The sequence below is a fragment of the Cygnus atratus genome, chromosome 12, assembly GCF_013377495.2.
Source record: "Cygnus atratus isolate AKBS03 ecotype Queensland, Australia chromosome 12, CAtr_DNAZoo_HiC_assembly, whole genome shotgun sequence".
In the NCBI taxonomy this organism is placed as follows: domain Eukaryota; kingdom Metazoa; phylum Chordata; class Aves; order Anseriformes; family Anatidae; genus Cygnus; species Cygnus atratus.
Window position 1 is genome coordinate 181,992 of NC_066373.1, and position 25,421 is coordinate 207,412.

The following is a 25,421-nucleotide window of genomic DNA, read 5'->3' on the forward strand; positions in this document are numbered from 1 at the left end:
TAGTAAGCACCATCTATCTCCACAAAGCATCAAGCATAGTCAAGAGATTTGATCTTTCCAGGTACTGCTAAGATTACAGTAAAGTATTAAGGATTGTTTCAAGTTTGATACTTCATCCAATTTAGCCTCTAGAAGAAAAGGCTTTGTGATCTGCTTCCTCTACAAAACTTCCAAATAGGACAGAGTGGATTTCCCTCCAGCCTTCCCTCAGAGCTCTACACTACTTCTTCCTTGCAATTAGCTTCAGGATCAATTCTCCTCCTTTTCACCCCAAACTTCCAACAAAATCTGCAATACTAAACTGACCAAATTGTTTGCTTCACTGCTGTTAGAAGAGTTCTGCATCATAGCAGATAAACTGATTGATGCACAAAAATCATATTGACTTCCACTGTTCATATTAGAAGTTTCATCAGAACTGTGAGGGCTAAAAAAAACACAAACAAAAAAACCCACCAAACTTGCAGAAGCAGCTCAGACTCCTCAGATGTTGATGACACTGGTCTCCCAGTAGCCATCTGTCCCAGAGGAATAAGTAATCTTTCAAAACCTGTACACGGCTCTGAAGAAATGTTATCTATTTGCAAAAGTTTGGATCATCTCACTCCTTCCTAGGAATTTCCAACTATAGTTGCACCTCACCTGTCAGGGTAATTCTATGGAACTGTAATAGCTATGCTCTCTGGTATCACACCCACATCCAGCAAGTAATCAGCTGAAGGCAGAACATGGCAAATAAGCCAATCGTTAAAGCATACAAGCTATAACAAAATTACTATTTATCATACAAGCTATAACAAAATTACTATTTATCTACAAAAAAAATCATAGTGGCTATGAATAACAACATGGTCTCAGGGATGAAACAAGCCCATTACTAACAAGTTCTACGAAAAACCTTAAGGCTGAACAAGAGAACCTGATTTTTGATTAAACCCTGAGAGAAACCTGTCCTGGTGGATGACAGATGTAGAGCTCTACCAATTTTATTCCTTCCATAGAGTTTCTTCTACCCCTCTCAGTGCTGATATTATTAAAATAATGCAGACACTGGCTGGAGATGAAGTGACAAAATAGACAGGTGTTACAGTGGCTGCACTAAGCGGATTTTTCATTCCTGAAGCATGGCTACCACCAGGAAAGCATCATTCTTTCTCTCAACTCCATGCATGCATGACAACTACATTTTATCAAAAAGTCCTCTACAAAAACCTTCCCAGCAATTCATCCTTCAGACGTGGCAAATTTTCCCATCCTTGAGATTGATTGCTCCTGCATGCATGTGAACCTCAATGCAATCCCAAACTTGTAGCAAACTAAATTTCTGCTGTATCAGAGATTACTTATTTTAAAGTTAATCACTTTTGACAACATCAAATAAAAATGGTGCTTCAGATTTGGGACAGTATTTGCTAAAAGCACAACACTATTTGTGGAGTACAACAGCTATATATGGACATAAAAAATGGGCAATGTTTTGGGGAGTTAAGTCCTGTACTTTTGTGGTGAAGTGCAAGAAGAAAGCCAGCTCAGTCTCCCTGTTCTCTTTTTATTCCTACCTTTGCTCTTCACGAATTATGTATTCCTCTGAAAACATGCATTTCATAATACACACAAAAGGAACCATGAATTTCTTATTATCTGCCTCAGAGAAAACCAAAGGATGCTGCAACATCTTCCCTCATGACAAAGTAACAGGCAAGTGGAGTGATCTGCTGGAGCATTCCTGGGAACCCTGATTAACATTTGCTTCTAACGAGAATGTTACCAGGACTGAGGACAGCACAAACAAAGGAAAACATTACAGCCATGGAGATCGGTTGAGGGCCCCTCACCAATCTTCTGCGGTCAAATTACACGGATGAAAAATCAGTGATGGAACTGCACCTATTCTTTGCAGCACAGTAAGCCTCTCCTGCTCCCTTTTGTGCAAATGAATTACCCAGACCTGCCCTATGGCAGACACAAAGCCCAGTTTATGGTGAGAACGCCCACTGCTGTGTGTGCATGTGTAGAAAAATTTCCCTACAAATCTTCAAACGAGGGCTTAAGGAAAGCAAGCTTGTGTTTGGAGAAGGCCACAACTGAGATTCAGGGCTGCCATGGGTATGGAAGTTTAGTGACAAGACAAAACCAGCACACAAAAAGCATTAGATGAGTACAACTGATCTAAGCATGTGGCATCAATCACAGATGTGGCATTAACAGGTACTGCCTCACAAGAGGCAAACATCTACAGATTCAATGCAAGCATGCACCATCCACAAGATATAACTCTTACCTTTTCATTCTAACACACATCAGGATTCCAAACAGACAAAAGGGACAAAACAGACGAAGCAGACATTAGAGACAGATTAATGTTATACCATTCACAGCATAAACAACCAAAGAGATAGCTAAAAAAAGGGTGTACCTCAAACCTACATTCTGTGGACTCAGCTCTTCTTTTACCAGTAAGACTAACATTTTAACTGAGCAGTTAGTAGCAGGGATGGCTACCTTCAAAATGTTCCTAGTCCCACTTTCACTTTCAATCCTGCTCTGTTGTATGCACCTGGAGCAAGGGAAGATGCATGCCAAAGTGCTAAGACGCATCAAAGGATGCACTGTTTGAAATCCCTAATGATATAGACAAACCAAGGACGTACAGTAAACTGGGCATGCAAATAAATAACCTCCCTTGAGACACTTCAGAAGAGCAATTGGACAGTTCCGCTTATCAACTTCATTCAATTTCTACTTTGACCACAACTCAGAATGACAAAAAAATCAATGAAATTTTCAGATGTCCTTTCATTGGTAGTCTTTATTATGGCAATAATACTGTACAGCAAAGCAATGTAAGGAAGTTTGTGCTAAGAGGATAAAAAGAAGTAAACATTCCTAATCAGAGCAGGAGGAACGATGTTGATTCTCAAAACCCTCAAGTGAAAATGGAAAATGATGTAACAGCACGCACCAGAGATGAGGTATCTACAGAACTAGAACTTTCATTGGTATTTTTGACCTGAGCTTATAAGATTGTGTAGCAGTGGTTAAGGCATTCAAGTGTCTAAGCCTTAGTTTTTCTTCTTTGCTTCTTTGTGTTTAATACATGTGCAATTCCTGATGACACTATGAAATTACCTACAAAGAGTTAAAAAAAAAAAAAAACACTAACAGAGTATCAGTCAAAGGAGAGACTGTAACTAACTTCAGGGTGAGTTTCATACTGCAAGTTCTTAAGAGTGACGTTTTTTTAACTTACCCCCTTCTTGAAGGGGACTAGTGCTAGACACCCAAAATTCCCAGTATTTTTCTTATTTTGGTAACAAGCAGACAATACCACCAATTTCTTCACCTAAATTGTTTTAAGGACTTTATTTTAAAAATGTGCACATTGCTTTCACTTTGGAAAATTAATAAGAAGTACTTCTCAAAAACAAAAAGCCATGAATATTAATTCTGCAATGTCATCAAATTCACACTTACCTTTCTAAAGTGTGCAAGCATGTCTGGACTTCTCTCACACATCTCCGTGAGGAGGACTACTGATGTGTGTAAAACACCTAAAAACCAGGAAAAAAATATCTGCATTTTACAATTTCATTGGCTCCAGACAAGTGACAAAAATCATAAAGAAATGACAACAAATGATATAAAACATCCTCCTCTTAAATCTAACACGTCCCCAAAAGATACTTGAACTTGCAGCTGTGCCCAAGAGAAAGTTGATAGCAATGTGCTTGTCTTAGAGCAGCAGCTAAAGGTCAAAAGAGGAAACAAGCTGTCCTTACACATTGGTTACAGAAACCTGCATATTAAATATATTCTTAGATAGTAACAAACAGGCTAACAAAAGATCTGAGATGGGCAAAAACATTTTGATTGCATTCATTGTACGTGTTGGATTCCTCATGCTTCCTGATTTCGGTACTCTAGCCAAGCTCACGTGGTCTCAACTAGGACTTCCTTAGAAAGTCTTCAAAACTCAGTCTGGTAGACACACAAAAAGCTAAAACAAAACAACAACAACAACAGAAACAAACAAACCAAACAGACAAAAAACAGAAAAAATACACACACTTTGAAGTCCCTTTAGGCAGTGTGCTGGATAAAAGTCACAAGCTTTCCCCCTCCACCCACTCTGAAGTGGGTCAAAAACAGTGAGAGTGTTCTTTCATCATCTATGCCATGTAAAGTCCTGGTAATTACCAGTCATATGTCCCTGCCTTCTGAATGACATATGCTTTCGCTGCATACCAGGGGGATGAAACAAATGGAAAATACACCTCAAAAGTTCGCTCCAAACAAAAGCTTCAGTAGCAAGCATGGCACCTGCAAAGAATGGCATAGCCTTGCTAAGCAGGCTCAGACATTACCATGGTTCTTCTCATTCAGCAAGTTTTTGGTGGCTGGCAGGAACATCTCCATAAGTTCAGGCACCTTTCTGATAACATGAACAGCACACAATGCTGCCTGTATAGGAAAAACAGTTCAGTTAGTACATAGTATAATGACAAAGAGACACATTTTGAGAACATCTAGCACAGTAGGAATTATCACAAATTTCATCATATACATAGGCTTGGAAAGTTTACAGTATATTTTTCCATCTCTCTGCTACAAGTGATACTAAACAGCATTACAGAAAAGAGTTCAAGAAAACTTTCACAGTTGAGAAGGAAACAAAACCAGCACTAAGCTGCAATGTAATACTTGCACTAGAAATAGTTCATTTGTAAGTTATTCATTTCAGAAGCTATACTAACTGCAAAGCAGCCCCGTATTTAATAAGGCTACTTCAGTCTGTCTTAATGTTATGAAGGGAGAGGATAATGCATTGGAAGCAAATAAAATTTATGTCAAATTAATGGCTCCTTTTCTTTCCCTTGAATATCATCTCCTTCCCCACATGACAATTTCCTCCTTCAGGTAACAGGTTCTATGAAAAAAACAAACAGTATACAACAAGCTTGCCTACTTAATCTACAGTACAGAAGCAACTGTACTCTAGAATAGAAGACACTTGGGTTTTTTTGCAATTGCTTGATAATCGACTGCACTGGCTGCCTCTTCCCAGAATACAGCAATACCTCTTAGCATTGCTTTCTCTCCTAAAGTCTCATTGCTGCCTCTGCGCTCCCTCCAAGACATAATAATGAAATAAATTTAAAAGAACAAGGCTGATTACATTTTGCAGATGTTTTGTCCCACTTGCTAAGGAAGTTAGACATTTTCTAATTGTTTGCCCATTTCAAGTCCTTAACCTGTCATATCTGATCTAATCTCCAGTAGCACCTAATAGGTTCAAATCTTCAGATATTAATCTGCACTATTAACAATATACTTATTAATGATGGACTTATCTGAGAACATACTGAAATAAAACTAATGACTAGAAGTCTATGGTTAATGCCTGTGAACAGGCAGGCACTCGCATTATAATCAATAACCTTAAGGTAAAGAGTATGAAATTAGAAACAAATGCCTCGTCTGTCAGAGGCTTGACTTCTAGAGGCTTACACATTCCTGCTATGCAGAGACAGGGATTTGGCCTCTGCCTATCTCACACACTGGGAAATACTCAGCCAGTGCTACAAGCTGTCTAATATTCCAGTTATAAGCAAGGTATCCCATCAAACTTGAGTTTTAATCTGTAACAAAGTATTCAAAAGTACCTTCTTCCTAAGATAGGAGTTGGAAGTTTTGAGGAGCTTTTCCACCTCTCCCGCAAGGTCTCTGCACATTTCCGAGGAGCCCATGCAGCCAAGGGTGCAGAGTGCCAGCCCCTGCACATACTGCGTGCTATGATTAAGGTCACTGTAAGGGAAAATAAAAAAAGTCAATCAGCATGCAAACAGCCTGAACATGGAAAAAAGGGCATCAGCTTATAGTCATTTAGCCATCTGCACACATGAAAAAGGCCTCCAAATTCTCAGCTACTTGGGAGTATGAGTTAGGAGCAACATAAGCTTGGAGTGCATGTACCATAGGGTATTCTATTACTTATAGGTAGAATTCTCAAAGGTAGATTTGGGTAAAACTATCAGGTGGACATCCACTGCTTGAGCTGAGAAGAGGGAAGATGACACAGAACTCCTTTAAAGCTTCTACAGTAAATAAAAAACTTTGTAGTTTGCAATTTGCAAACAGAAAAGAACCTAACATCAAGCACAGCCCTGCAGTGACTTCGCAGGCTGTTCCAGTTTAGCCGTGTTCTTGGACAGGCTTCAGCTTCTGTTTTTCGTTTATACGCACATTGTTATGTAGTTTCTGTGCCTTAAGTTTTTGGTGTAGTTTGCCTTGCATGTAATGTCTTTTAATTCTAACTGCCCTTCCTCCCTCCCTTTTATTGGACTATTAGGACTAACGATGAGTTGTAAAGCTTCATATGGATCTGGTCACAAAATAAAACCTTAAAGGGTAAGAAACAATACATATGTCCTTAATATGCTAAGCTTAGCATAAATTCCTACTTCATATTATACTAAGACTTATACACTGAGCACAAATACTAAATGTGAATCCTGTTTTTTCTGATTTACAAACCAAACAACGTATAAAAATCTATGTAAAATATTCTCCACCCTGAGCTAGGAAAAAAAAAAACACAAAAACATAAAATACCATTCCTCACACAGCTTATAAATAATCTATATAGTAATTTTGTTTAACAATCCTAACTCTTCATATGCCAATGGAAGATGCAAAATGCAGTCAATAAACGAAGCCACCTTTCAGTAGACACTATTTATGAGGTCATCCACCAATGTCACACCAAGTACAAGACAATGTGGCTTCCGCATGGAAATCCCAACAGCTTTTAAAACTGATTTCTAACCACTTTTCCATCAAACTACTTGGTATTCATGTCACCACAGCACCCAGGATTCATTCACAAATGATGAAAAATGAAGAAAGTAAAAATAAGTTTCCTGGTTTGGGAAGCAAGTTGGGGATTGCATGATGGGAGAGCAGGGGAAGGGAGTGGTATGTAACCAAAAGCGCACAACATGCAGAAAAGCAGGAGAGCATTCTGTTCCTAACATCAAGTTATGGCAACATGCAGATGCAAAAGCAGATAACATGCCATTAAACGTGTTGATTTTTGTTTCCTTCCTTTAACAAGTTTTTGGCAGCTATATATACTTGTGCATATAGCAAGGATGTGCTTCAAAGGTGCTCACTTGTTTGCATTGAAAATCTAGGTCTTGCTATAAGACAGTGACAAAAGCAAGACAAATAATGGTAGTTATGGAAGCCAAAGAAGAAAGTGATAGACAACCCACTGAGGTGGTGCGAAGCTGTCTATCAGTTTCATCGAGCTTCAGTCTGGCCCATTTCAAACTCACTGCACCCTTACCACGCATTTATTTCAACATGAACGATCAAAAAATGTATTAACCACAACCAAGAAAGGTGTTAACCTAGCAGCCTAGTTCTAATGGAAGAGTCTCACAAGTACAACATTCCAATGAAAAAAATATTTGACCAAATGTCTCTTTCCTGGACACTAGTAGATTCTCAGGCCCACAGCTTTGTCAAGTTTATTTTCAAGTACTTTGAGGCCACAGCCTAATTGATCAATCTCATCAGTGCTTTACTTGCTATTACTCAAGAGGATCATGTTCTAAAAGTAAACAATAAATATAGGCACACCACACAAAACCAAGCATGCATTTGGATAAATCAGCTAGACCCCAGTTGTTCCGCTCCTGCCCCCATCCATCTCGAAAAGCAATATCTGTCATTGGAAACACATCAACTCTCATTTACTAAACTATAATAAAAAGCAATCCTGGTTTAGTAATATCTTGCTGGGAGGAAAAAAATTAAAAGAAAAAAATAAAATCCTTATTTTCCATCCCCTCTTGCCTAATTTCAGCAAGATACCAAGCAGACTGCACATCCCAAGTTGCTGCCTTGCTTGCAAGGAAAATCATTCATCAGCACTGTTAGGTCAACCCGAAAGAAAAGGCAGCATACACAGCCTTGATCTTTGAAGTCAAAAAAAACCCAACTCTTCAGAATTCATTAAGTAAACAGAACAACATGGCTGCAGAAACAGATATGATTTTGTAACACTGGATGGCCAGTCTTGTTCATGTTTTAGTAGCATTATAAAAAATCAAATCAGCATATAAGAGGTGTGGGGACCTTCAGTTATGCTGCACTACTAGCTGTTTGTCTGACTCTTTCCTACTGTAAACTGGGAGAGAATTAAGTTTACAGACACGGAAGAGACTTCTTTAAAACACGAGGCTGTCTGCACTGGCCAAACGGCTTATTGTGATCATTACATATTCCTGATTTTATTTATCTTAAGATGACCTCAACAGTAACATGTATTACCATTCTAAAACAGTAGCTACATCAAGTATGGTTTGCCCTATGTACCTCTTCAGGACCAATGCAAGTTTGTATTCTCTTCCCTCTAAGGAACCTAGAGGGAATCATCCAATTCAGTACAATACTAGAAGTCTTTTACAGTCAGCAGTACACAATAGATTGAAGGCACCAGTTTTGTAACGCAAGGGAAAAAAAAACTAGAGTACTCAAAATATCAGGGGTGTACTTTCAGATTCTGAAGCCTCAAAGCATGTGTTGATGGAGAGAGAGCTGGTACCCTTACTTCTTGATGCAATTGGTCATAAGAAGATGGACATCCTGTCTCTCATCCAGCAGCAACATGGCACCTAAATACCCAATGCGCTTGTCTGTGAATTTCTGAGAGGCAATGAGCTTGAGGCACTCCAACTGGAAGAAAAAAAAGAAAAAGAATTAGCTTAAACTACTACTCAGCTAGAGGAGAAAGTTTGATGTTTACTGATTTAGGTCTCTGATAATGCATTTTAAAAATTACATTTTATTCTCATTTTGGTGATATGGAAAACAAACAACAAAAAAAAAGGTTGAATGACTTCCCAGCAAGGCAGCAACAAAATCAGTAGGTCCTATATCTTGAAGTAACCAGACATTAATGACCTTCCATGACCTCGGATATACCAGACAAGTGGGGTCAGAGCACAAAAGTGAAAAATAACACATTTAGAGACAAGAGATCCATCAATAAAAAATACATAAATAAATAAATAAATAAAAACAAAGTTCTGGAAATCCAGAGGATGGATCATGTTTGATATGCACTGGAAATTTTTAGCACTTCAATGGATATATATCTGCCTACCAGAGAGAGGATCAACGCTCTGTTAAGCTGTCAAAAACAAATTTGATGATTATACTGTAACTAAGTAGCTAGCTAGGTAAACCTTGGATACAGTCAGAGATAGTTAAGTTTTTATGCTGTTCTGTAACCACTATCTGAACCCCTAAGGTTTAACTAAAATCATATGCATTGCAGCACTACAAGCTTCCCTTTTGCCATGTAGAAATGTGCCAACTGTGTTCAAAAGCACAAAGGAGATTCCTTAGATAACATGCAAAACCATCACTTGCACTAAGCTGACCAGAATTTGTTAAGCAATTTTTAAGCTTTGCCTTTTCTTAAAGCGCAAATACAGACTTTCTGACATGACTGCACTAAAGTATCTTCCTCTAACAGATCATTAGCCAGGTATAATCCAGTCTCTACTTTCCAGACAAAATAGCAGAAATGGCTTCTCAGAGCAAGTAAGAGACCTATCCTCTCACAAACACATCCCATAAGGCCATTTAACAGATTAGCTGGGGCAGGAAGTAAGCATACACAACGGATGTACGGAGGGGATCAAAGTTTCCAAAAGGTTTGTTGTAAAGGACGTGAAAGGGGCATGCATAGGCAAAAATACGAGGCAGCATGAAAAGGTTTTCATGGACCTTAGCTACAGGGAAGCTTGAACAGGGCAACAGAGCACAGGTGCGACGCAAGAAGCATACAGACATCAAGAGGGCAAAGTTGTACAGGATGCTGAAAATCTGGTAAGAAAAATTTAAACTGAAGTGGCAGAGAGAATAAATGCTATGGTCTAGCCCTAAGTTCTCACAACTGCACAGAACCAGAACGTACAACTCAACTATGCAAGAGGTTGCCACACATGAACCAGCCAGCTAGTGGTTTGTGACAAACTGGTAAGAAAAAACTTGAGAGAAACTGAGTTCAGTTTGCTAGGTTTAACTTGGCTGAAGATCTAGAATAAAAAAATACCTCTGAATAGTAACATCAGTCATCCAAAAGGAGAACTGAACTCACATGAACAGACAAGATCAACCAGGCACAGAACACTACATATTTACCTCTTATCTTTCCAGTGTTTTCTGTAAGAAAATAATGCATCTCTGAACCAACATTCTTTCCATGGTTTACAAGATGCTTTCTTATACAAGCCTCAGCAAAGTTCAATATAGAACTGATGGCCTCTAATCTACAGTGTAACAGCTAAGAAAGGTAGAAGACAAACAACTAAGGACAAGCAAAAGGAAACAAATGACTGCACATCAATGACTGATACTTTCAGTACTTCTGAATTTGAATGATATTAATGAAATTTACCCTGTGAAAAGCTGACAAGCTCACTTCACTTGTGTACAGATACATGCAAACTGGCTTCATGCACAGCACTATTGAGCAACACAATCAATTGAAGCTCTTACTAGGCTTAATTAGTGGAAGAAGTCTTTATGCCACTATAACCACTTCACTCAAAGGAACAACAATTAAAGTTTGCTACATCGTTACTGTAACAGATACATCAGCAAAGCCTGATATGTAGAGAGGTATATAGCCAGACTAGGACTCACAGAAGTTTTTACTGACACAGATGATCTTCAGACCAGAATTCTTTTGCAAGTGGAAATAATACATATGTATTTTTAAAGTAATTTGACCATTTGTCCAGGATGTCTGGCTGCCTGATACCTTCTAATCTTACACAAATGACTTCTGCATATGCTCAAAAGACAGCTTGCCATGCAGTGCATCCCAGCATGCACTGGCTAAATATAGCGCTCATGCCCATATTTCTGTACAAGATTTCCCGGGTCACAGTTGAGAAGTCCTGTCTTGGAAAAAAGGAAGTGAATGGCTGATCTACTTCTGACACATTCTCTAACCTCTCTTTTATTACTGGTTACCTCATCCACACCACTAGCTGTATTGGGTTTAGCTGGCAAGGTTTTGGTAGCAAGGGGCTGCAGGGGTGGCCTCTCTGAGCAGTGTCCAGAAGCTGCCCCATGTTAGATAAGGGCCAGTTTCAGCTGGCTCCAAAGGACCCCACCACTGCTCAGAGCCGAGCCAATAAGCAATGCTGTTTGAGCCTCTGTAAGAGCATATTTAAGAAAAGGAAAAAAACAAAACCTGCTGCACAACAGCAGCTGGAAGAGCAAGGAGTGAGAAGCAGCCCTGCAGCCCCCAAGGTCAGTGCAGCAGGAGGTGCTCCAGGCACACAGCAGCAGTTCCCCTGCAGCCCGTGGAGAGGCCCCTGGTGGAGCAGGCTGTCCCCCTGCACCCATGGGTCCCACATGGAGCAGATCTCCATGCCGCAGCCCATGGAGGAGCCCCCAGTGGAGCAGGTGGATGTGGCCTGGAGGAGGCTGCGGCCCACGGAGAGCCCCCGCAGGAGCAGGCCCCGGACCGGAGCTGCAGCCCGTGGAGAGGAGCCCACACAGGAGCAGGGAGTCTGGGGGGAGCTGCCGCCCGTGGGGGACCCATGCTGGAGCAGTTTGCTCCTGGGGGATGGACCCCGTAGTACGGAGCCATGTGGGAGCAGTTCTTGAAGAGCTGCTGCCTGTGGGAAGCCCACAGAGGATCAATTCGGGAAGGACCCCATGCTGGAGCAGGGGCAGAGAGTGGCCGTGAAGGAGCGGCGGCGAAGTATCAGGGACTGAACGCAGCTCCCACTCCCCATTCCCCTGCACCTCTCGGGGGTAGGAGCTGGAAGAAGGTGGATTGGGGGAAGGTTTTTTTTAGTGAGTTCCGCTCCCCCCCCACCCCCACACTTTAGTTTGTTAGTAATAGGTAATAAATTTCATTAATCTCCCTATGCTGAGTCTGTTTTGCCTGTCACAATAATTGTTGAGTGATCTCCCCATCCTTACTCTCAACCCTTGAGCCCTTTCCATCATATTTTCTCCCCCTTTCCCTTTGAGGAAGAAAAGGGAGAGAGCGGTTGTGGTGGAGCTCAATTGCCCAGCTGAGTAAAACCATCACAGTAGCTGAAATCAGATGTCTGGTTTCATCTTTAGGACAGACATGGGTCTAACAGTCTGTGGCTCTCCTGTTTTTCATCAAAACATATTTCCTACTCGTTTATCCTGTCACTCTCAGAAACTTCTTGTCTATAATGCTGGACTGCCTATCTACAAGATTCTACTGCTGGAACAGCATCTGCCTTCAACAGCTTCCCAACCCAGTCAAACCTCTTGTTATTGAGAAAGAATGGAGATCATATACTCCACCTACACAACATCAGTACTTTGAAAGATTCCTTCCAGTTATAAGCACTGAGGACACGTTCTCAGCCTTGGGCCCTATAACTTCCTGAAAGTGCAAATTACAAACTGTATGAGAAACAAGGCTATAGAATGGATGATTCTGTCCCCAGAACAGTCTGCATAAATGTTTGAGATGTAGCAACACCAGCAATAAAAGATATAACCTGTTTTATCCTTTCTCCACTGAGACCAAAGAGGCAATTTACCATTACCTAAAAGCAGAAATTGAAGAATTACTAATCATCCACACACAGGATTAAATACTTGAGTAACAATGCAAAATAATTAAAACAAAATTTAAATATACTCCTAAAAACAGATTGAGTGTAAAAATTCTTGATGATGCTTATCAGTATTTTTATTATTGTTATTGGAGCTCTTAGTTTCTTAACATTTTTGACAGGACATTTCTCCCTCAGACCAGGGAACCCTGCCACATGTAGTACTAAGAACAGGATAATTCACTTGCTCTGACGCAACAACTCTTTATTCTGTGGGAAGAACCCAACAATATATAGTAAGAGAACTCATCTTAAACTCAAAGCACAGCCCAGACTTGCTCTTTAACAATAAGACTATGTGAAATTTGATTTCTGTGGTTTGAGTTCATTGCTTTAGTGAGACATGTGGATCAGTCAATCCAATCGTGAACGTGTAGACTGAGGACATGAAGGTACTTTAAGGACTACGGCAATCTGCAATTTGACTGCCTTCTTACTTAGCTTCATGGAAGGCCTAGGTTAGACTATGACTAACAGGATGCTTACCGACTTATAAGAAAAATGGACTATGCCCCAAAGACTAAGCAAAGTTCAATCTGAAGAACATTTTGTAGATCAAGAATTCCATCTTCCTGTCTCCCTTTTTCAAAATCTGACTGAGAAACAGCGTGTCAAAAATAAGCCAAGAGAGTAGGAAAACCCATACTGGCTTTCTCCAAGTCACTTCAGTAAGCTGGGGATAAGGAACACCAATTTCTTATTTCTGGCAACAGACCAGCTATTATCTTCCTAGAACAGATTGTCTTAGAAGTAGAACAATATAGAAACTCCTTGGAAGCATCTGGTAATTTCCAGAGACAGAACTTTGATGTGCCATTTTGAACCCATCTAGAAATAGCCATACTGGACTATGGTTTAAGAACTACTGCTCTGCAGAAACATGGGCAAAGAGGAGCGCACAGCCTGGCAAAGTCAGACCAACCCTAAGTTTCATAACAAAATATGTAAGAACAGGTTCCAAACAGCAAATGTCTACAACATAGTCAAAACTAACTAATGCAGATTCAGAACGTGAGTGAAAACAAACATCAAAACATCTCAAAGCAAAACTGCAGCTAGGAATGCTCCAATTTAGTCGATGCACCCAAAATACATAAAGCATACTGGTATACGCACATAGCACAGCAAGCATCAAAGACTAACCTACCTGTCCGAAATGTGCAGGGTATCCCAGCATGTGCATATACAGCAGCTTTGCCACATTTCTGCATCGGTATGTGTTATCTTCCTCTCGGAAGGATGATCGGATAGCAGCACACTCCTTTTGAATCATCTCACGCTCTTCTGCCTGGGTTCTTGCTGTCCGGATGGTCCGGATCAGCTCCCGCAGTCTGATGGGGGCTGGCATCCTCTGGGAGGAGCAAGAAAGATATCCGTAAGCCTTCTTCTACTGTATCTGATGACTTAATAGTTGTCTCATAGTTTAACATAAAGTTTTCTTTCTTCCCCTACAATTATATAAATGAAAGAATTGAGAAAATACAGGCTGCTTCAGCAGTATGGTTAAAAGTAAACTTGAAACACAGAAGAATTTATTGTATCTTCCAGGAATATACATTCTCGCAATGTTTTTGAACTAGCTATCAAGTGAACAAAAACATGACTCCTGATCTGAAACAGGCAGAAATGGTAGGTAAGGTATGCTCTCATGTTCACATCATCTTACTCTCCCCAGGGAAGTAGGGCTCAAAGAGAATTAATCACAAAAATCATGACAACTTGAGACAGAAATTCTTTACAAAAAGCAATGCTATTTATTAACTTGCACAAGATTTCAGATAGGTGTTTCAAATAGCCAGGCTTCAAAAGTCTTGTGGACTTGTGTCATGCACACTTTGAGTGGTGGAATGCAGCAGATAAAGCTGATGGAAGAGCAATCCTATCTGTGCGGATATATTTCGGAATCAAGTTGACACTGTCCCTTTATTAGACAACAGCCAGAACAATCCTTTCTAAAACAAGCCTGTCACTGTATGAAGGAGACTGCGGAAGAAAGACACATTCTACGCGAACTTCAAGTAGTCTCACTTCACCATATGGAATAGTGACGGTGCCATCTGACCTAGAGAACAATTCATTCTCTTGAATATTCTTCAAGAGAAGAATTACTCTGAAACGAAAGCCAAACTTTAAAACTATGTTATGTTCAACAGTGCTGCACACAACCTTTCAGAGGTAGCTACGCCGTCGTATTTATTTGCATAAAATGTCTTCCACTTTGCTCCCTCTTATTTTCCTAGTGATGTGTAACACTCAGTTTGAGGTTGTGGTTGCTACAAAGTGCTCAGCTGGTGTTTTTCATGTACCAGTCTATTAAACGCCCAAATCTCTTTCCTGGGTGGCAACACTCCGGTTAGAGTCCATCATTTTTAAGCCTGGATTCACCTTCTACCCCCACCCTCACCCCTCAATATACCTCTGAGATATTTTGACATAGCATGCTTTTGTTAGAAAACCAGGGAGAAATCAATAAAAAATAAAAGCACTACTGCAGGCACATTCCTCTGCAGTCTACAGGTAGTATTTTCATAATTGTTAAGATGACTTATGAGCAGGCTTATGCTGAAAGAGGTGCTCGATTCCACTCCTTCCATCGTTCCACCTGCAGCTTTCCTGGGACATGACACGCCAGATAAGGCAACCTGTGCATCTAAAAAACAGCTTGTTATTTTCCTTTCAACAGAAGCAGTCTTCAAACAAAACAGTTTGACTTGTGCTGACACAAGGCAATGAGAACATACAGCAAGGGGAGATCTGAGATGGAGCAGGGAAGAGGTGAAGCGCTCCCCCCTGCAGTAAGCAACACAACTGAAGCGCAGACCCATGATGAGGCTTTAGATCTTAAACTACTGTTCCTGAGAATACAGGCAACGGCCAGTACTGATTAAAATCACAGCGGTTTTGCTTATTAGCTTTAAGCAGAGACTTCTTTGCAAACTTTCTGAAACCCTATCATATGGTCTGCAAACAAAATTAAGTTTGGTATTATTTGCTTTGATACCACAGGTCCTGTTGCTTTCACACTACGTTTGACGGGATTATAAATTGCGCAACACTGGTTTGCCCTGCCTGTGACTTGTTAACAGCAGCACTGTTTTCCTGGCCTGTGCCCAGCAAACACCTGTGGTAGGCATGCCTATGGAGGGCTTCAGCACATCATTGTCAGTCTGGCCCTGTATGTCAAAGTAAAACAACAGACAGCCGAAATCATTTAAGCCAATGGAACAGCACCGAATGAAGATACCACACTTCCAAAGCAGACCTTTATAAGAACCTTTATATTGCATCCTTCGCCAATCTAAGGCAGGACCTCCTACCTCACTGAGGCAGCAGAGAAAATGAAATCAAACAGCGGCGACCTGGTATGATGTCACTCTGTCCTCATCCATTCACCGAAAGAAATGTATAACCTATACTTACAAGTGCCCTTACACAAACAATCAACATACCACACTGTAAAGATTATTTTTCCTCCTCATATCACAACAGCAGTAAAACAATGAACCAGCATTTCAGAAAGCAAAGAAACGAAGAATAAGAGTTTTACTCAGATTACAGCCAATTAAAAGGTTACCTCCTTTTTTCATCTAGTCGTGTAATATACTAATATGCTGTTAGTACAGACACAGTCCAATCCGAACTATTTCCTAAGAGCAATTCTCTCTCTCACACACATCCTGCCTGATAAGGAGAGAGCGATTCAGAAGTGCTCACAAAGAGGACAGCATGAAGGACAAAAGATGAAGCTACGATTTATTTTCCAACATTTAGAACTTCTGTATTTGTGCTGCAACTTCACAACCATACTCCTTTTTTAATCAATAATTTAGCATTTTTTAAATACATCTTTCAATTCTTTCCATAAAAAGAAAAAAAAAGCTTTTTCACACTCCCATCTACAAAAAATACTCTCTCTCTCTCACAAGAGAGAATCACTTCACACTTACTCTTTTGGGGTTGAGCTACTTTTCTGTGCGCGCTTTTTTTTTTTTTAAGCATTTCAATGCATAGTAATTGCCATGCAATGTAACAGGTTGGCTTCCTCCTCCCTCCCTATAAGAAAGGCTTTTCTTACTACCAAGAAATTCTCACAACAGGCATTTTGCTTTCCACCCTCAACTGTAAGTCTAAGATTCTTTTGCATGCCATATAAGTTTCAGAAATTTCAGGCAAGTATATACAGCAGTTACCGCAGTCATGAAGAGATTTAGGACATGAGAACACTTCAATTCAGAAGTATTCCAGAACAGATTAATATTTACCATTATCAACCATTCCAAAGCCTATTATAATGCTAACAAACCTTTAATGTGACACACCTTGGGTAATTCCTGCTGAATTTCTACTAAGCATGACTGTATACAAGACACAATGTGCATACACCCAAACAGTTTAAGCAACATGGTGAAGCTTACTAACAGACTGCACGATCAGATATGTGTTGTCCTCTATTGATGCAGAACAGGGCATAAAGGGGAGATGGCAGAGAACAAGAGCCAACCATGCCAGGTAAGGCATGAAACAGATCTAACCCAGTTTCCTGTCTCAGTACGGGAAGCAGCAGGTGCATAGGGGAAGTAACAGAGAAAGGGTGTCTCCTCAATATCTTAAAAGCTGCTGAATGAAAGAAACAGGGATGTCTAAGCAGAAACTTTCATGTCCTGCCTGTTCATCTCTTCCAGCACTCAAAGATGAGCAACACATGCCCCTTGGTCATCAAGCAAAGATCCATAGCTTGCAGGGCCAGAAAAGCTAATCATCCTAAATCCAAGTCATCTGAACCAACAAACCAAGTTTTGTGCAGGTATCACAAGACTGACAAAATGTCATTCAGAATCAGTTTTGTTCCCTTCCCCTCCCCCCGACCCTTCTCCCCAGACTCATTTAGCTTTTTGAGGACCATATATGTTTTTGTACTCTGAATGGTGACCCAATAAGTCACCAGCAACAATTCCTGTACAATCCCAAATTCCTCTGGATGACTCCTATCCAAGGGGCAGGCTGTAACTTAATAGTTAAGCCCACAATGCTAGGACTTGAATGTAGTAAGAAGCATGACTGCAAAACATTAGCACATATTTTGCAGGTTTGATGGAAAAAAAATAATCGGAAGAGCTAGAATGAAGCAACAAGGTTATATGGATATTCCCTCCAGGATGGAAAACACCTAATTCACACAAGATAGCAACTACTTTGCATGTTATATATCTAATCAGCATGCACTCTCAGGCGTACAGGTAAGGAGACAAAAGAAACACTACTGAGAGAGAGAGAGAGAGAGAGAGAGAGAGAGAGAGAGAGAGAGAGAGAGAGAGAGAGAGAGAGAGAAAGACTGCTCTGGCTCCCTTTTCTTGTTCCTTTCAAGAAGTATACATAAACATCCTCTCCCTTTAGTCAAATCACCTCCGAGCATTATTTGTATATTAGTTTTCCAGGATTGTGAGAGGTTGCAGAACAATAGGAAACAAACATTTTTCCACATACACGCTGCCAAGCAATCCGTGACTAGAACCTGAGCACAGTGACAAGCAATAACAGCTAGGTAGGCATGGGGCCTCCTGGGCTCCATGGTTACACAGCTAGCACTCGAGGAAGCAGCAGCATAATAAAAAGCACAAAGAGTGAAAAAGGACTCCAACAAGCCCCCAAAAATGATTTATTGCCAAATACTTTTGATTTCCCTGATCGTATGAATGAAGTATGGACAACATGCGGCATAACCATACCATGGCCCTGCCAAGGCAGTGGAACCTTACAACATTAAAATTCCACTGGGACTTGACATACAGATTTCACTAAAGGAAGGAATTAGGGGCATGCATTAATAACCTGTTTATTGATGAGAGCTAAAACAAAAAGAATACTGACAATTCACAAAACCAAAATATAAATAGGATTAAACAACATAGAACTTAGAAGAACTAAAACACATAAGAAGCAATCTACCAATTTTGACTATATAATTTGTCTTGAAATTAGAATCTTGAAATTCACACTACGAACCATGCAAAAGATTAAGGTAAGTCAGCTTGAGGTGATAACTACGAAGCTATCAAATAAACTGCCATGAACAATGAGATTTTAGAGACCTCTATATTACAAAAATGCATTTTATTGCACTAGATGACTAACAGAGAGGAAACCGTATCATCTGGTAACAGCAAACCTGAAGTATAATTTTAGCTGGTTAAACACAGCTTAGAACTTCCTTCAGAGTAGCAGGTCTTGTTTTTCAGGATTTGCTAACGTTTTTCCCCTGGTACAGGCACATGTTTTTATTCTTTCATATCAACATAAATGACAATGCAATTTTCAAAAGCAATCACCTCTTTCCTCATTTTGTTTACAGTAGTAGTACTCCTTGGCCATTTCTTTGCTACCTACAAGCTCTAGAAATCAGGGCTGGTCCCTGAATACCTGGAAAAAACCCTAGCGGTTAAGTTTACAATATCTGGTACGATCAACAGAATTTTTCTACCTCATCAAGTCTGCTTTATCCTTCTTATTTTGAAGGCATTAGTCTTTAGTACAGCCTACTATCAAGAAGATAAGAGCCTCCTAAAAAGTTCCTAAAAAAGTTAGACACGTAACTCAATTAGCTCCAATGGTTAGGTGGTTGGTGTCTAGATTCCTTGAAACATTTTTTTTCCTGCTCTTTGGATCTTATGAAAGGTGTTAACTCAGGGATTCTCCTCCCTCTCCAACTCATGAATTCTTCCCCTGAACGAACTAATGAAGAAGGTATTCTTTCTTCATGCAACTTATTCTTAGTAAACTATCCAAAAGCAAAAAGAAATCGTTAACCAGGAAAACAAAAATCATACTGTATTAAAAACATTTAGTTTTAGTCTAAATTATGTCTCTAAACAGCTATTTTCTCCTGTCTTGTAGTCTTTTACTAGTTAAGTTTGTTGTTTAAAATTTGAAGATTTTATTTAAGAAGCCATTACTCCAAAAGTATTTAAGTATAAAACCTTGATAAAAACCTCCCTGAGAATACAATAACATTCAAATACAACTGTTCACCAAATAACCTTTTGTATTTGCAAGCAGCACACAATACAACCGAAGTCCCACATGTAAAATGCTCAAGTGCTCCAGTCAAGCTACATTCAACTATCAGGAACTGCAGCACAACGACTTACGATCCTTAAACATGCAATTGAGTTGAGACCTGCCCCTGTGTAATCCATTCAGAAATATTAGCCTATGTCTTAAAAAAAAAAAAAAAAAAAAACTCTTTGAATATATTAATGAAATCTTAAAAAAACAAAACAGCACCGCTTAAGAACTTGTTTAGGACAAAATATCAGACGTTTTTAAATTCCATTGTTATTTCGCCTTGAATTCTGGAAACAAAGACATGAAACCCATTGAGGCTCATTGAATTATTTATAGAATGGCTCTCATGTTTGGGGAAAATAGCCTAAATTTTCAATTCAAATAAGGTGCATACAATTTACAGGAAAATCTATAACTGAGTATTTCTGACCTTGGTTCATCCTAAAAAGCAGTCCAAGACTGGAGAAGTATACATTTTCAAACAGATCTAAAAAATACATAATAAGTTGCTCCGTCCCAACTCATCTATAAGCAATCACACTCCTAAAAAAAAAAAAAAGAAAAAACACACAACCCACCCAAACCAAACAGCTTTTAGGAAGTTACATAATTAAAGCCTGACCCAACTCCAACTGAAATCAGTAACAGAATTCCCCTTCTTGCTTCAGTAGGACTGAATCAAGCCTCCTGAACACAAAAAGAAAGCATAAGATATATCTAGACTGTATGAAGGGAGTAACTGCAACGGTTATCCACAACATACCGATAGCCTGAACTCCACAGCACTACGAGCAGGCTTCACGCTACTATAAGATACTTAAAACAAAAAAGCACACACACACACTGACAGTAAAAACAGAATTAAACACTACAAATAGAGATCAAGCTGGGGGTGGGGGTTGATTGGTGTATAGTTTAGTGTTATCAATATTTATATGGAAAACATTAAAACACCTAACCAAGCAGCACTGTCAACATCACTAAGGGCAAAGGCAACACAAGAGAGTTAAGAGATAAGCAGCCAACCATACAACATTCGAAGGGAAAAATAATCTCTCTTGAGAAAAAGCTATTTAATAAAACAGAGGGAACTAATAAGTCAAAAATAAGCAACATCAGGAAACCAGTAATAAATTAAGGCAGAGGGTGGTTTGATACAGTATGATAACACACGGCATCAGTATTACTTTGCACTGTACAAAGATAGCTTGGAGAAAAAAAATTGGTCAAGTATGCAAAATATGCCTTAAAAACAAGAGCTTAAAAGCAGTTTGAGGGGCAGCGAGGGTTCCATGTCCAGGTGCATTTAAAGAACAGGAAGCGTATCGTGAGCATAACAGAGGCGGGGGGCAGGAGAGGACAGTGACAGAAGAGACCTACAGTTTGAAAGGATCCTATAACTCACCGGGCTGCACACAGCGCTACTTCTCTTTGTTTTCTGCAGCTACACCCAACAACAGAATTTAGTAAGACTAGGAAAACACTTCTGATGAAGCTCCCGTTCCTGCACAATGGTACAAATACACCAAACCGCACAATTCCTGAACTGGCTTAAAAGGATGCACTGAGCTTTCAACCATTGCAAATATTAGCCTCTAACACTTATCAAATAAAAAGAGAAAATGTTTTCTTAAGAACATAATTAATGAAGCATTGGAAAAAGAGTTAGCACATCTACACAGCTGATCAGCATGACAGACAAGATTTTTTATTTCAGATTTCCTGGCTTCTGTTTTCATCCTTCAATCACCTCTGACCCACATACACTACACCTTCGTATTTCTTACCTGCTTCTAGATTCTTATTTTTAAGTAATCTGATTATTTTATTTCCTTGCAGAGTTAAAATTAAAAAAACAAAAAACAAAAACAAAAACACCTGCTTGCTACTACCTTGCAACAAAAACACACGTCTTGCTTTGTCTTGGTAAAGCCTAATGAAAAATGAGACACCACATTTTTTCCATGCATTAACACAACTTTGCAGTATCGCCAGGTAACTTCAGCCATATCCTAAAAGTTCTTATCTTGTATTTTACCTACAGCATCTCTTCCAAACATCAGACAGAGGCTAACCTTACTACTAGTGGCAATATTAGCAGAGATTTGCTTGCACTTGCCTTCTTTTTTTGAAGAAGATCCTCATCATATATTCACTTACTGACTCCAAAGCTCTCATCAAATAAAGAAATGCTACTACCACGATAGACCAGATTGTTTTCCTCAGAAAACACCTGAGTATCATCTAGAACAAATTAATATCACTTTCAGTTGGAAGAGTTTGCCCTTTTGGTAAACCAAAAAAATCAAACAGCCCATCTCTGAAACAGTCTGAAGTTACACACATTGCCAACTCAAAAATAAAAGTAAATATTAATGCAAAAGAGGCACTTTACTGAATATGAGCAACTTCAGAAGCAATTAAAATTTTTATTAGCCCTTATACTTTGAAAGGCAACTTTCCAAATCTGAACTGCATTAATTAGCGCACAGTCTGTCTGCATGCCTAAGAACAGACATCTTCAGTTCCTCTGCTGCTGTTGACAACCGTTTTATTCCACAAATAAACTTACTGATCTCATTAGCTTACAACGATGAGAATTCAGAACTCTGTATGCAAAGAAGCTATCAAGAATCAGAACATTAACCTCCTTGACTCGTTGGCCAGGACACTGCAAACAAGGATACCAAAGGACCTTTCTACTCTTATCACAGCGCCATTAGAAAAAAAGGTCAGATTTGCGGTCACAGGAACAAAGGAAGAGACTGCTCTTCTATCAGAAAAGGAGGGAACCTGAAAGCTATCTTATGCACAGGGGACAAGAAAGATGATTCCCTCACAACACAGACTTTCTTTCCCCTTCCCAGCTCACAGAATTTAAGTACCTTCCCCTCCTTCTCTCATCATGGAAGAACTCATCATGGAAGAAACGAGGGGATCGCACTGCAATCTGTCTCGGAAAAACAAAGTCTCTTGCCTTCATTCAGCTCTCACATATCCAATAAAGTTTTCAAATCACGTGCCAAAAAACAGACTAGGCAGAAGGAAAAAATTGGCAGTAAAATGGCACAGGCAAATAAACAAAGGAAAAAACAATGAGTATAGTTTAGAGAAAGGGGGGAGAAAAGTAAAAGGGCATAAAAAAAGAACCAGATATACACTATTGAGTAGAATAAGAACAGGAAAAAAAAGGAAAAGAAACTAAACAATTCTATCTGTCATTTTAAATGCGAGACGCAAGGGGTTTTATGCAGAGAAAAACATGCATATGTTTTACTTTGTTTAAGCTACTATGTGTCAAATGCACTTTCTGGTATTGCACGAGAAATGCCACTCCTCCAAAGGGGTTCCACTGGAACTCCGTACCTTTCTGTTAACGCTTCAAGTATCAGAAACTAACGTACATCACCAGGCATTTAAAAGCATCGCTTGCCACGTAATAAAACATACAAACGTTTCATTCACAAGCTTTCAAAACTGTTAGAAAAAAATCAGTTTGTCTTACAGTTTGTGAGAGGAGAAAAAGAGAGAACTCCAGCCTTGAAAAAGGGACTTGAAACTGTCTTTAAACTTATTTCTGAGTAACGGTAGACAACGCTAACACAAACTCAAAGCTGAAATTTACTGAAAATGCTTTTGGCCAGAAACCATAGACTTCTGCCTCCATGAAAATCCACGCATCTGCAACACAACGTGCAAACACCTTAAAAATTACAATCTCCCTGTAAAGCTCTGGGCAGCTGTACAGCACAGGCAGTAAAACGCCAAGGAAAGACCGATCCAAAAACACAAACTACTTTTTGGACGCTAAGGCCCTCCAGCGTGAACAAGGCGAGGCAACGTTTCCTCCTGGCAGGACTCGTGCAGCGGGCCTGCGCTCCCCGCTTCGGGAAAGGCCGCGCAGGTTACCGAGCCCCCGGAGCAGGGCCGGGGGCAGCGGGCAGAGCCCTGCCGGCCGCGTCTCGTCAGCGGGCAAAGGCCCGAGCCCGCCGGAGGCGCGCCCCTTCGCCCCGGGAGCCAGCCCCGAGGGCCCGGGGCCGGAGCCGAGCGGGGCCGGAGCCGAGCGGGGCCGGCGCCGCCGGGCAGGGACAGAGGGCGCGGGCGGGCGGGCGGCGAGGCGCCGCGCCGGCGGAGGCCGCGGGAGGGCATCGGGCGGCCTCCTCCCGCGGACAGCCCCGGGAGGCCGCGGAGCGACCCGGGGGCAGCGCCGCGGGGCCCGGCGGCGGCACGCGCGGTCCCCGGGCTCCCGCGGGCCGCGGCGACGGAGCCCCGGGCCGGCCGCCGCCGCGGGGGAGGGCGCGGGTGGGCGACGCGGCCCCACTCACCGGGCCGGTGCCTGCAGCGGAGGAAGCGGCGGCGGCAGGAGCCGGGCATTCAAAATGGCGGCGGCGCGGCCTCAGCACCGATACCGCAGGCGGAGGGATCCGCGCGCCAGCACGCTCCCCTCGGCCTCCCGGCCTCGACCGGCGTCAGGCTGGGGGCGCGACCGCGGCCACCGCGGCGGGAAAGGCGCCGGGGCGGCACGAGACGGGCGGCGGCGGGGCGGAGGGGGCGTCCCGCACTACTTTCCTTGGCGGAAGCACACGACTTCCGGCTCTACGAGCGGCGCTGCATTCCGCCGTGGCAGTCACTGATGACGTCACGCGCGGGGCGGGCCCCCGCGGCGAGCGCTGCCCCGAGGTGCGGCCGGGCGGGTCGCGCCGCCCGCCGACAGGGTTCCGCGACGCCTCGCGGCACGGGGGGCGGTTACCGGGAGCGCGGCGGGCCGCAGCCGGGTGCCGGCCGCCCGCAGCAGGGCTCGGGCCGCCTGCGGCGGGAGCGGGTCGGGCCGGGGACCCGGGCAGCTGCCGGCGGCTCGCCCCCTGCGGGCCCAGGTTACCGAAGCCCTGCGCGGCGGCCGGCGGGGCGGGGAGGAGCGCTCCGAGCCGGCCGGCGGAACTGCGTGTCCGCGTTAGGGCACGGCCCGGCTACTCCCGGTGCGGCGGGGGAAAGCCGTCCCGCGGCCCGCGAGGTAGCGGCAGGGCCCGGGAACGGCGCGGGCCCGGTTTCCAACTCCTCTGGGGACGGGGGGGATCGGTCGCAGCAGCCGCCCGGGAGGCGCGGGGCAGGCGCTGCGCGGGGCCCACGCGCGGCGGCCCGGAGCCGGGTCTGAGCTGCGGATCCGGGGCGCTGAGCGCGTGACGGCAGGGGAAGGAGCCTCAGAGGGGCCCCGGAGCTGGCCCTCGCTCCAGCCCGGCCTTTCCGTCCGCACGTCCCGGGACCCTCCGTCCCCACCCCAGTAAACGCCAGGAAGCGACAAGCGGGGCCTGCTGGCAACGAGGCGAGCGGGAACCCGCCTGCAGCGCGCGGGACGGGACCGCCGCGGTGCTTCCGCACACGGAGCGCGGCGGGGGGCGCCCTGTGAGGAGCCTCGCCGCCGGCTCCCCGCAGACGAGGCCAGGCAGGGGGCGGTGAGCCGCCGCTCCCGGCTGCTCCCCTGCAGGAGCGCGCCCCGGGCGCGAGGGACGGCCGGGGCCCCGCGCGGCGCCGCGAGGCCGCCCTCAGAGCGGCCGCTCTCCGCTCGGGACCGAGCGCCCGCTCCGCTCTCGGGCCGCCGCTGCCCTGCGCCGGGCCGCCCGCAGCTCCCGGCCCTGGAGGCTCCCGCGCTGGGCTCCCCCGCTCCGC

General features: G+C 42.6%; 1 protein-coding gene across 4 annotated transcripts in view; it reads right to left on the reverse strand.

Moving 5' to 3' along the window:
- AP1G1 (adaptor related protein complex 1 subunit gamma 1) overlaps positions 1-24,398 on the reverse strand; it is a 43,762-nt gene extending 19,364 nt beyond the window's left edge. The window contains exons 1-6 of one of the 4 annotated variants that reach the window (XM_035566197.2): positions 24,083-24,398; positions 13,843-14,046; positions 8,618-8,742; positions 5,664-5,805; positions 4,365-4,461; positions 3,475-3,551 (exon numbers count right to left, since the gene is read on the reverse strand). In XM_035566197.2, the coding sequence (XP_035422090.1) occupies positions 3,475-3,551; positions 4,365-4,461; positions 5,664-5,805; positions 8,618-8,742; positions 13,843-14,043 (642 nt within the window). In that variant the 5' untranslated portion in view covers positions 14,044-14,046; positions 24,083-24,398. Of the gene's footprint in view, positions 1-3,468; positions 3,552-4,364; positions 4,462-5,663; positions 5,806-8,617; positions 8,743-13,842; positions 14,047-24,082 lie in introns of all 4 variants that reach the window. The other 3 variants (XM_050713141.1, XM_050713142.1, XM_035566198.2) reach the window with 3 other exon arrangements.
- Positions 24,399-25,421: the final 1,023 nt, after the last annotated feature.